We start from the raw sequence: 13,520 nt of genomic DNA, 5'->3' as shown, positions 1-13,520 counted from the left end.
ACTCATCTCCCACACTTGTTCTAAAGATAAAATAATAAATAAATTTTACAAATTGTAAAATACTTTGAAAATAGTTATAAAGTCTGCATATTTTCACTTTTACCTATCAGCTCTTCTTTGGTAATGGGCCTCTATGAGATAATAGAAATTGAAGTGAGGGAGGACTGAAAAAAAAAAAAGTGGTTTAGCTGGAAATGTAAATGGCAAAAGATCAGCCCCACTTGTTAGGAGAAGCACTCATTTAGGAGGCAAAAACTAGAAAGAAACCCCTAAAGTTAATAATTTGCTATGATTACCTTCTGTTCTAGTCACCTCTTTATTCTCTTTTTGGTATTTTTGACATTCCTTTTTCGAAGAATAAGCATGATATGCCTCTGAACTTACCCATAATTGACATTCCAGCATATTCTTGGAAAAACAAACCTTCCACAGCTTCTCCTTTTGACTTCCTCTTGGTTTTTAGTGTTTTAAAGAGGGGGAGAAAAAGGGACTAATTAGTTTGGTTTTCTCTTCCTTCATCTGGGCAACTTGGAAACTTCTGCTAATTCTAAAGCTATCAGCAATCCATCAAACCCAGGAATCAGCAGAATTCATAGAATCAACCACAATGAAAGGGTATCCACAACTTCTCTTTCCAGAGAACCACAGGACTCTATCACAATGGGGCAGTCTTTTTTCATTTTGGTTAGAAAAAGTCCTTTATAAAACAGAACACCATGCATTTGGAGTCATTTGAAGCTCAATTCTTTCTGCATATAAGAAAACACTGATAAGTCCCCAGATCAAAAGGGGCTTATAAAAACTCTGTTTCTCTCAACCTAGGAATAATTTGTCTTTCCTGTTCATATTAGGTTTAGAGACAGTTCTAAGAGATCAGTCTATTTCTTTATCCCAGGGATTTCTTGGGGAGGTAGGCAAAGCCCTGATTCTAAATACTTTTTCTCAAGAATTACCCTATTTTAAAGCCGGAAGGGACATGAGAAAACATCTAACCTAACCTAGTTCATTTTGTAGATGAGAAAAATGAGACTCAGTTATGTAAAGTTAGGATAATGTCAAATTAATATATACTATATTTCTGTTAAAGCAAAGACTAGAATACTTCTCTCCTATTTGTATGGAATAGTCAGCTGCTGTAGTTACAGTTCAGTGATGATAACCAGCATTTACATAACTCTTGAGGTTTTTTTAAAGTGTTTTACGGATAGCTCAGTTTCTCCTCACAACCACTCTGGTAGGTAGGTTCTGTTATACCCTTTTTACAGGTAAGAAAATTGGAGCATCCAAAGGTTAAGTGTTTTATCTAACTAGAGTCACTCAGTTAGTAAGAATCTGAGGCTAAATTTGAACTCAATTCTCCCTGTGGTCTGGTGCTCTATCACTGTACCATCTAATTATTCAATAAATATGAATAAAGTCTTTCCACAGAATTGGAGATGAATTTTAAGATCCAAGGGCTCTGTATTTCTGCCTTTGAGATATAAAGGCGATACTTATTTGAAAATTGATAGGGATGTGAAGCATTTGGATATTGAAATAAATTGAAAGGGTTGAAAGGAAGATTTATTTGTTAGTTCTCTTCTTCTCCTGCCACTGATGAATAACTGGTTATGATATAACCCATCCACCCTGACAAATAGCAGTTATAGGATGCTAAATTTGAAGTCAAATGACCTTGGTTCAAGAACTGTCCAATATTACCACTCAAAAAACCCTCTAACCTCTGTGGGCCTTAGTTTCCTTATCTTTAATAAGTGAAGTTTGCACTAAGTGGCCCCTAAGGTTTTCCAATCCTGAATATCTAATAACAGAATAACAGAAATCTGAATTTCTAACCACATCTCTACTCCAAATGTTCACATGAATATTTATGGCTGACTTGTGGTAGAGTCTTCCAAGTTTACATTGGTCTAATCAGTCACAAGTTTGGTCCCCTTTGAGAATGGACAACAATCAACCAACCAATCACATTCCATACTCACTTTCTGAGTCTTTCCTTTTCTGTCTTTCTTAAACACAGGCAAGTGTTATTAAAGTAGTCTTCTCCCCCTCCCCATTCAGAATTCCTTGAGGAAATTTAAATATTAGGAAATAAAGATGCCCATTGCTTTTGCAACTGGTTGATTTTCTTGAATAAATGTAGGATATCAAAGATGAATATATTTACTTATATCAGTGGGAACCTATGATCATAATGCCAATCCTACTCCTTCTCAATGCTCTTATTCTATTTAAGAATATAAATGTAATTGTGTATATTTGAGTGGGGGGGTGGGGATTATAAAAGGTTAGAATGGATTATGAGTAAATAACTGTATCTGTAGTCTGACCTGAGATCTGTAGCTCTTTACTACTGTTATACACAGTAAAAATATATTGAACTAGACCTCACATGGAGATGAAAAATTGTGTGGTGATTATCCATTTATCAAGCAGACAGTTTATAAATGTGAAAGATTTGTGGAACACAGATACTTTCTTTGAAAGAAAGTCTATGCTTCAGAAATATATAAATACTCAGGTCATACTGATCACTCCTTAATCCAAGGTCTCTAATAACCAGTGACATGACTGATTGTGATCTCAACTGTTGTAGCACTATATTTGACATTCTCTCTGTAGCTCCCAAAGCTTTTTTTCACCTAATATTTGGTTGGGTTTGAACTTCCTGAGAGAAAGAAGAAAAGGGCAAAAGAATATCTAAAGGAAAATTATCAAGGTCTTCTGTCTGGTTCTTAACCTTTAAAAAGATAATAACAGAATATTGAGTTTTACATCTGACTTGACTATGTAGGTGTGATTCTGTGTGACTTTATGGAAAGAAGACAGTTGGAAGGATTCACATGTGTTCACTATTCCTTTCTGTTTCTCTAGGAAACTGTGGCAGTTGCTATGCTTTTGCTTCCATGGGTATGTTAGAGTCAAGAATTCGTATCCTAACCAATAATACTCAGTCACCTGTGTTAAGTCCCCAGCAGATTGTTTCTTGCAGCGAATATTCTCAAGGTAATAATAACAATAATGGTTTATACTATATAGTATTTTACATGCCTCTGACTCAATGGTAGGTAAGATAATTTAATATGATAAAAGATCTATGAAAATTTATTGCCAAGACTTGTTGAATATTGTGTTAGTCACATAGGGATGGGGCATTTCCCTTTTGCTATTGGACATACTTTTTATGAACCAAAAATATTCCCCGAGCCACAATGAAGCTTTGCTTGAAAACTATAGGCATAGTGAAAATCATTGGCTTTAGAACTTGAATATGATAATTTAAAAAAGCAATAACTCATATTTGAATGTTGTTTACATATTTGTAGAGAGACAACATGGTGAATTAACCAGTCAGGGACAGAATGCGGTAATGAATTTAGATATAGAATGGACCCTAGGGACTATCTAGTGCAACCACTTTATTTTGTAGGTGAGTAAACTATTAAATGCTTATTTTAATACCAGGTCCTGTGCTCACTGCTGAACATATAGATTAAAAAAGGAAAACAATTCCTACCTTATAGGAACTTAAATACTAGCAAGGAAAGGGTGTGTAGCATGTGCAAATAGAGTTATATACATTGTATATTTTTTAAAAAAAATAAACTCAGTATTGTTCGAGGAAGCGTGGACCAATTGCTTGGGGATATCAGGATAGACTTTATGCTGAAGATAGTTACTCAGGTCAAGAGGGAGAACATTAAAGGATGGAGAACAGTCAATGGAAAGACATGGTTAAAACAAAAAAGATGAAGGGTCATCTATGAGAAAGGGAGAGTAACTGAATGTGACAAAACCATAGACTGCATAGAGGAGTGTATTTCATAAGGAACAAAGATAAAAAGGGGTCATTTTACAAAAGACTTTAAATGCCAAATGGAAGAGTTTATTATTACTTGTAATCTTAAAATGGAGGAAATATAGGATATCATTGAGTAGTGGGTAACATGTTCATAAAAATACCTTAGGGAAATCTCTTTGTCAGCTGTGTGAATGATGGAATGGACTGGCGAGACTGAAGGTGGGGAGAATGGATAGTACCTTGTTGCAGTAATCCATGGAAAATGAGAGAGGTACTACAAAGTTGGAGAAGGGCAAATTTTGTTCTGATTTTCAAAAAATGGAATGAAAAAAGCCTGCAAATGTAGGTCAGTGAGGTTTACTTTGCTTCCTGGGAAAATTCTAGAAAAGTAGGTGGTGATTACAAAGATCCAGCATGGTTTCTTCAGGAACAAATATGTCAGTTTACCTTCTTTTATTTTTTTTTTTGACAAAATTACTAAAATTGTTACTAAGGGCGAATCTTTAAATATAATCTACCTAGATTTTAGCAGATTTGGATAAAATTTCTCTTGCTATTCTTATGGAGAGATGAAGAGGTTTATGTTAGATGGTGATCTAGTAAGAGGATTAATTAGACAGACTGACCCAAAGAGTAATTAATTGTTAAAGGCAGATAAGTGACACACTATATAGAGAACTAAGTCTGGAGTCAGGAAGACCTGAGTTCAAATTAACCTCAGGTACCTAACTAGTATCAGTTTCCAGTTCTTTACTTGCTGGGTGACCCTGGGCACCTTAACTTCTATTTACTTCAATTTGTTCAACTATAAAATTAGAATAATAGTACCTACTTGCCAGGATTGTTGTGAGATCAAATGTGATAAAATTATAAAGTCCCTGGAATGGAGTAAGGATAATATAAATGTTCACTGCTATTGCTGTTGTTATTATTATTGATGATTCATTATCAGTGTGACAGAAGGTCTCCAATAGAATGCCTTGGGAATCTCTGCTTTCCTCTATGCTATTTAACATTTTTATCAGTAACTAGGATAAAGGCATGAACTATTTGCTCATCAGAATTATAGGGGACCCAAAGCAGGAAGGACCAATTGGATGAGAAAGTTAGGATTCAAAAGGATCTTGACAGGTGAGAGCAATGGACTGCATCTGAAAAAGATGAAATTCAGTGGGGATGAATATGAAATCTTCCATTTGAGTACCAAAAATCACATTCATATATATATATATAAAGATGGCAGAGGCATGGATGGATAGATGGATATTTTGAAAAAACAAAATTTGATGTTTAAATGGATTTTAAGTTATCTGTGAGTCAGCCGTGGGTTGGAGCAGTCAAGAAAGATCTGAGGCTACATGAAGAGAAATTCATTGAGAAAGAAGAGAAAATGTCTGAGGATTGGTAAATTTTAATTACCAGGATCTGATTTGAATGATAAATTTGGAGAGTGAAGCTGAAAGAATGGAAAATTGCTAAATAATTGTTACTGAATGGAAATATGAAAATGTCAATAGTGAGGAGGATTCTGACTCTAAACTCAGAACAAATAGATGGTGTGAGAGAAGGCTCAGTCAGTAAGGTAAAGAACAGCCAGGATTGAAGCATCATTTAATAAGGAACTAGTCTTTTTTTCTCCCAAAGACTTTATTTTGAGTTTTACAATTTTTTCCCCTATTCTTGCCTCTCTCCTCCCACCCCACAGAAGGCAATTTGCCAGTCTATACATTGTTTCCATGGTATACATTGATCCAAATTGAATGTGATGATAGAAAAATCATATCCTTAAGGAAGAAAAATAAAGTATAAGAGATATCAAAATTACATAATAAGATAATGGGTTTTTTCCCTAAACTGAAGGTAATAGCCTTTGGTCTTTGCTCAAACTCCACAATTCTTTCTCTGGATACAGATGGTAGTCTCCATTGCAGATAGCCAAAACTGGCCCTGATTATTTCATTGATAGAATGATCAAGTCCATCAAGGTTGATCATCACCCACATTGTACACTCCTGTTAGGGTGTACAATGTTCTTCTGGTTCTGCTCATCTCATTCTTCTTCAGTTCATGCAAATCCCTCCAGGCTTCTCTGAATTCCCATCCCTCCTGGTTTCTAATAGAACAGTAGTGTTCCATGACATACATATACCCCAGTTTGCTAAGCCATTCCCCAATTGAAGGACATTTACTTGATTTCCAGTTCTTTGCCACCACAAACAGGGCTGCTATGAATATTTTTGTACAAGTAATGTTTTTACCCTTTTTCATCATCTCTTCAGGGTATAGACCCCGTAGTGGTATTGCTGGATCAAAGGGTATGCATTTTTGTTGCCCTTTGGGCATAATTCCAAATTGCTCTCCAGAAAGGTTGGATGAGTTCACAGCTGCACCATCAGTGTAATAGTGTCCCATTTTTCCCCACATCCCTTCCAACAATGATCATTGTCCTTTCTGAGAGGTGTGAGGTGGTACCTCAGAGATACTTTAATTTGTATTTCTCTAATAAGTACTGATTTAGAGTAATTTTTCATATGACTATGGATCACTTTGATTTTCTCATCTGTAATAGCTTGTTTTTTAAAAATATGACTCAGTTCTTTGTATATTTTAGAAATGTCAAAAATACTAGTTGTAAAAATTGTTTCCCAGTTTACTACATTTCTTTTGATCTTGCTTACAGTAGTTTTGTCTGTGCAAAAGTCTTTTAATTTAATGTAATCAAAATCATCTAGTTTGTTTTTAGTGATGTTCGCCATGTCTTCTTTGGTCATAAACTACTTCCCCTTTCATAGATATGACAGGTAAATTACTCCTTGATCTGGTTTATTTGTGATATTTTTTTATGTCTAAATCTTGTATCCATTTGGATCTTATTTTGGTATAGGATGTGAGGTGTTAGTCTAATCTAAATTTCTTCCATACTAACTTCCAATTTTCCCAGCAGTTTTATTGGGGAGAGTTTTTACCCTAATAACTGGACTCTTTGGGTTTATCAAACAGCAGATTACTATAATCATTTCCTGCTATTGCACCTAGTCTATTCCACTGGTTCATCAGACAGTTTTGATGACTGATCCTGTATAATTTTCGATCTAGTAGGACTAAGCCACCTTCTTTTGTTCTTTTTTTCATTGAATACCTGGAAATTCCTTACTTTTTATTTCTTCATATGAATTTACTGACAACTTTTTCTAACTCATTAAACTATCTTTTTGAATTTTGATTGGTAGGCCACTAAACAGGTAGTTTAGTTTTGGTAGAATTGTCATTTTTACTATTTTAGCTCAAGCTATCCATGAGCAGTTGATGTTTGCCCAGTTATTTAAATCTGATTTTGTGTGAGAAGTGTTTTGTAATTGTTTTCAAAAAGTTTCTGAGTCTTCCTTGGCAAATAGACTCCCAGGTATTTGATATTGTCTGAGGTTACTTTGAATGAGACTTCCTCTTTCTAACTCTTCCTGCTGTATCTTACTAGTCATATATAGAAAAGCTGAGGATTTATGAGGGTTTATTTTGTATCCTGCAACTTTGCTAAAGTTGCTAATTGTTTCCAGTAGTTTTTTAGATGATTTTTTTTTGATTCTCTAGGTATGCCATCATGTCATCTGCAAGGAATGAGAGTTTTGTCTCTTCCTTCCCAATTCTAATTCCTTCAATTTCTTTTTCTTCTCTTATTGCTGAAGTTATCATTTCTAATACAATATTGAATAGTAGTGGTGATAATGGGCAACCTTGTTTCATCCCTGATCTTATTGGGAATGCCTCTAGCCTCTTCCCATTGAATATAATGCTTTTTGGTGGTTTCAGATAGATACTACTAATTATTTTAAGGAACAGTCCATTTATTCCTACATTCTTTGGTGTTTTTAGTAGGAATGGATGCTATATTTTGTCAAAAACTTTTTCAGCATGTATTGATATAATCGTGATTTCTGATAGGTTTGTTATTGATATAATTAATTATACTAACAGTTTTCCTTATATTGAACCAACCCTGCATTCCTGGGATAAATCCTACTTGATCATAATGCATTATCCTAGTGATGACTTATTTTAATAGTTTTGCTAAGATTTTATTTAAGATTTTTGCATCTATATTCATCAGGGAGATAGGTCTATAATTTTCTTTCTCTGTTTTAACTCTTCCTGGTTTAGGTATCAACACCATATTGGTGTCATAGAAAGAATTAGGCAAAGTTCCGTCTTCACCTATTTTTCCAAAGAGTTTATATAGAATTGGAAACAATTGAGGAACTAGTCCTCCTTGAAAGCAAAAGTTGGAAGGAAGGTGAAAGGAGAACATCTAACATGAAAGGAAATTTAATTATAAAGCAGGAGTTCCCAAGAGCATAGGGAAAGCAGCTGGTAGGTAGAAAGTAAAACATGGTTGGGGCAGGATTGAGTTCGGTAGGAATGGGAGAGTGGATATCCCTTATTGGTAGATCTTTGGAAGTATCACAGGGATTGGGAATGTAATACTATGTGAATTTACTAAGCATTGGGAAGTGAATATAAACAGATTATCAGTAGATGGAAAGTAGGTCAGTGGAATAGTCATAGTCCTCCATTCTAGATATTATTCTTTGGAGTATTTTGCTCATACCACAGAAACAAGGATCTAATATTATGATGCTATAGAAAGAACTTTTGACTTGGAGATAAGTGACCCTGAGAGTTTTATTCTCACTTTTGATAGTATTTGCTGTATGGCCAGGTTAAGTGCTTTGCGAACTTTAATCTACTTTATAAATTTTGGTTGTTGCTATATTATCTCTTTCGATTTAATTTTTATTTGTTAACTGCGCAGCTGGTGCAAGTTGTTTAATCTTGCAGGATCTCATTTTTCTCATTTGTAAAAACTAGAGATTAAATAGCTTCTAAAATTTTTTCCAGCATAAATTCTGTGATTCGCTGACATGTCAAAAAGTGTCTTCCCCCAAATTTTGACTTGTAAGCACAAGTTTGCTTTAATTCTTTCCTTAGCTTTCTGAACAGCTCAAACTTAAGGTCAACTTAAGTTTATAGGAATTTGATGATGATGAATTGTTGCCTAACATGAAAAGTTAGCCAATTTTGAATGCTGTTGCTATAAATTTGTTCCACCTTGGAAGAGAGACAGTTCTAGGGAAATGACTAAAGTTGGCAGGCAAACTTTCTCTGTTTTCTAAGAAATGAAGAGAAGTCTATTAACTCATGGTCAGGAAGGAAGAAAGAATAGTGAGAAGTAGGAATTTATTAGTAGAGAAACATAAATTAATGTGCTTTTTTTATTTTTTACTACTCTCCTTAGGCTGTGATGGTGGTTTCCCATATCTCATTGGAGGAAAGTATGCCCAAGATTTTGGACTGGTGGAAGAAGAATGCTTTCCCTACAAGGGCAGTGATTATCCATGTGCTCCAAAGAACTGCTCTCGTTATTATACCTCTGAGTACCACTATGTGGGAGGCTTCTATGGTGGTTGCAATGAAGTCCTGATGAAGTATGAGTTGATTCAGAATGGACCCATGGTTGTTGCTTTTGAGGTATATGATGACTTTCTTCACTACAGTTCAGGGATCTACCACCACACGGGGCTGAAGGACAATTTCAATCCCTTTGAATTGACCAATCATGCTGTTCTTCTCGTAGGCTATGGCATTGATGAAAAGACTAATGAACTTTTCTGGTTAGTTAAAAATAGTTGGGGGACCTCTTGGGGTGAGCATGGCTACTTCAGAATCCGCCGAGGCACTGATGAATGTGCCATTGAAAGCATAGCTGTGGCTGCCACACCAATTCCCAAATTGTGAGACATGATTCATCTCATTGCAGCTCCATAGGTTAACCCAGGAACAATTTAAGATTTCACTTGAGCTTTTCTTCTGTGTAGAATGTGATGAATCATTTTCTCTTAAAACTCAAGATAAAACCCCAGTTTGGATATGGATCTCTATCAAGAGACTTTTTACCAAGAGCAATGTTAAATTATGTTTACAGGTTTAGAAAGAACAATAGAGAAATGAATGTTAACAGTCATTTGTAACTCAAATGATGTTTAAAAAAATTTGTGCCTTACATTTGTAAAACCATCAGATTGTATAACAATGGATTTTGTTGTATGAATCATGGGGAGAGTATTTGTGTTTATTAAAAGGGATTTTATTGCTTGACAAATATTCAAGTGAAACCTCAGGCATGTTATTTCAGAGAATTTTTATACATGGAACTTTAAAAATTACTTAGAAGGAAAAGCAAAGGGACTCTTGTATGATTCATTTGCACAATAAAACTTACTGAGTCTGTATGATAGATGTCTTCCTTTTCTTTGTTCCTTCCATCACAATATTTAACATTACCTGGAGAGATTTCATCCTGATTCATGTTCCTTTGTGGGTTTGGAGACTAGGGTTGAAGGGACTATCAAAGGGAAGGGAAAGAAGGGTGTGGGTGAATTTTGGTGGTATATACTGTTTAGAAGTGGAATAGCCACCCTTGTGTTGGATCTCTCTTTAAAAATTGTGTGCTATCAGTGACATTGTCATCTTTGGTAATAGTGGTACAGTTTTTTTTTCTGGTAACTTTGTTAATGTGTGGTAAAAGACTGGAAAATTTTTATAATGAGTGTAATTTTATTAAATACAGAATTGGTGGAACCTTGCTTTGTAAAAGTTCAAATACCTTATCTATATTCAGGATACTGCTATTTGATAACTTCTTTTTAGGGAGAATTGCCTCCAAACAAAGTAAGAAAAATCATTGGAATAACAGTTTAGAAAAAGATTACAACTACATAATTTTTAGACTTTTCTAGCATTTTTAAATGTACAATTTATTCATAGTGTCTATGTACTGATGACCAAATGAACTAATAAAATCTTGATTACAAAAAAAGTGGAATAACCAAAACAGTGTGATTTTTTTTGAAATAATGAAATCTAACTACTTGAAAGTATCAGTAACAGAAAGATGATGCTACTATCCCTATATTAGCATTAGCATCTATACCCCAGGTGCAATGCAAAAGTGACTTCCCTGCTTCCCTCTTCCCACTGCCAGAACAAATTCTATAGAGGCACTCAATTGCTAAGGGAGCAAGACTAGAAGCACTAACTACCCTGCAAGTTTCACTCCCTTGTTAACTTTCCAGGAAGAACAACAAGCAAATTTATGAACTGATCTTTTTTTTTTAAAACTTTGTGTGTTCTTTCCTTTTTTTTGCCCCAGTTCTTAGCATTTTATATCATACTCAGCAAGTGATTAACAAACAAGTTTAAATAATAATGAATCCTATCATTTTGTCTGGATTTTTCCATGTCAAAGTTCAGACTGATAATGACTCCCTGACATGTACAAGAGAAAATATATGAAATTCAGACATTTTTGAGTGGTGAATGGAAATTTCATTTAATAGTTTCTAATGACCAATAATATAAGTTATAAGTGTGTATATATACCAAATGCATCTATATTATAGATTTGAAATTCAAAAAGAAATAATAAATTTCATTTTCTCTAAAAGGTCATTTAGCCAATCACACACATAGTCTCAATTAAACCATTTTATGTGACTTTTTTACTACCACCCTGCATTGTGGCTACTGGCTGAATAATAGCTTTATTTCTTATGAATACAAGGAAAGACTGAATAAAATTATGTAACTAGAAAAGTTATAAAGTTAAAGTCACACGATGACCTAGAAAGATTAAGTATATAGAAGTCTCTCAAATGGAGTAAAAGTCTATGGTAATTTCACTGCTTTAACAAGGTGTATAGCATGCTTGTTTAATGTGGGAATTTAGTGTATCATTTTTTTGTATCTGTCCCTTTTGTATCTGTCCATTTCAATTTTGTTCAATGAGGGAAATGATTTCACCTAATAAAAATTCATTGAATTGTGGCTTTTGTCCCTTAAGTTGAACTTTATATTACTTAATGCCAGTATTAAAATAGGGAACTATCTAAGGAAAAAAGATAGACAACTGAAAGAACTGGAAGGAACACCTGTAAAGGAAAAAGTAGCCTGGGCAAGGACATTTCCAGGAAAAAAAAGAAGTAAAAAGTCACAGAAGAATTTAGACCTCAAGGATCAGACTACAGAAGCAAGAATGAATTATTTCATCAAACTGCCCAAATCTACACTACACAACCATTTACAGATTTTACAAGAGTATCCCATTCAAGTGAACCGAAATCTCTATACAATCTATATCTTATAATTGGTCATTGCATCATTAGATTTAAACTCCTTGAGAGTAGGGACTGTCATTTACCTTTCTTTGTCTCCAGTGTTTAGCACCTGCTACTACAGTGTCAGATGCCTAATAATGCATTTTGACTTGATTGTCTTCTAGCCTATACTTGGGAGATCTTCAGGCACAAAGAATCTACCATTTTTGGAGACAGCTCATTCCTTTTGGGACATCTAGCTTGGGAGATGACTCTTAATTTTTTTTAATATTTTTTCTTATTTTGCTAAATATTTCCCAATTACATTTAAATTTTTTAATTCATTATTTTAAATTTTGAGTTCCAAATTTTTTCCCTCCCTTTCATTGAGAAGATAAGCAAAATGATAATGATTATATGTGTGAAGTCATGCAGGACATATTTCCATATTGATGAAGTTGCCAAAAAAACATACACTGTCAAAAAATATAAAGAAAGGGGCAGCTAGGTGGTGTACACTGGATAGAGCACTGGCCCTGGAGTCAGGAGGACCTGAGTTCAAATTTGACCTCAGATACTTAATAATTAACTATCTCTGTGACATTGGGCAAATCACTTGACTCCATTGCCTTTACAAAGAAAAAAAAGAAAGAAAAAAAATGTTTCAATATGCATTCAGAATTGACTTGTCCTTCTGGAGATAGAGAACATTTTTCATCATGGGTCCTTTAGAATTATCTTGGGTCACTGAACCAAAGTAGTTAAAGTCTTTCCTAGTTGGTCAGCATTATAGTATTGCTGTTATGTATAGTGTTCACTTGATTTTGCTCACTTTATTTTGTATCAGTTCACATAACCCAGGGATTTCCTGAAAGCATTCTACTCATTATTTTCCTCTTTTTTTTTTGGCAAGGCAATGAGATTAAGTGTCTTGCCCAAGGTCACATAGGTAGGTAATTAAGTGTCTGAGGTCAAATATGGACTCAGGTCCTCCTGGTTCCAAGGTTGGAGCACTATCCGCTGTAACACCAAGCTGCCCCTGCTCATATCTTATAGAAAAATAGTATGTCATCACAATTACATATCACAACATGTAAAGCCATTCCCCCATTGATGGGCATCCCTTCAATTTCTAATTATTTGCCAGGATAAAAAGCTGCTATAAATATTTTCGTACATAAAAGTCTTTCCCCCCTTTTTTTGATCTCTTCAGGGTAGACAACTCTTACTGGCACTGTTGAATCAAGAAGAATGCAGTTTGGGGCGGCTAGGTGACATAGTGGATAAAGCACCGTCCTTGGAGTCAGGAGTACCTCGGTTCAAATCCGGTCTCAGACACTTAATAATGACCTAGCTGTGTAGCCTTGGGCAAGCCACTTAACCTTATTTGCCTTGCAAAAAAAAAAAAGAATGCAGTTCCATAGCCCATTGGGCATAGTTCCAAATAGCTCTCCAGAATGATTGGACTAGTTTACAACTTCACCAACAATGTATCAGTGTCCCAATTTTCCCACATTCCCTCCAACACTGGTCATTTTCTGTCATGTTAGCCAAATCTGATAGGTACGAAG

The 13,520-nt window shown here is 34.8% G+C and overlaps 1 protein-coding gene across 1 annotated transcript in view; it reads left to right on the top strand.

The window, feature by feature from the left end:
• Positions 1-10,086, top strand: part of CTSC (cathepsin C) — a 42,574-nt gene extending 32,488 nt beyond the window's left edge. The window contains exons 6-7 of the mRNA XM_074217073.1: positions 2,875-3,006; positions 9,093-10,086. Of these exons, the coding sequence (XP_074073174.1) occupies positions 2,875-3,006; positions 9,093-9,592 (632 nt within the window). The 3' untranslated portion in view covers positions 9,593-10,086. The remainder of the gene's footprint in view (positions 1-2,874; positions 3,007-9,092) is intronic.
• The last annotated feature ends 3,434 nt before the right edge of the window (positions 10,087-13,520 follow it).

Source organism: Macrotis lagotis, chromosome 1 (genome assembly GCF_037893015.1).
Source record: "Macrotis lagotis isolate mMagLag1 chromosome 1, bilby.v1.9.chrom.fasta, whole genome shotgun sequence".
Classification (NCBI taxonomy): Eukaryota; Metazoa; Chordata; class Mammalia; order Peramelemorphia; family Peramelidae; genus Macrotis; species Macrotis lagotis.
This window is presented reverse-complemented; position numbering and strand designations above follow the sequence as displayed.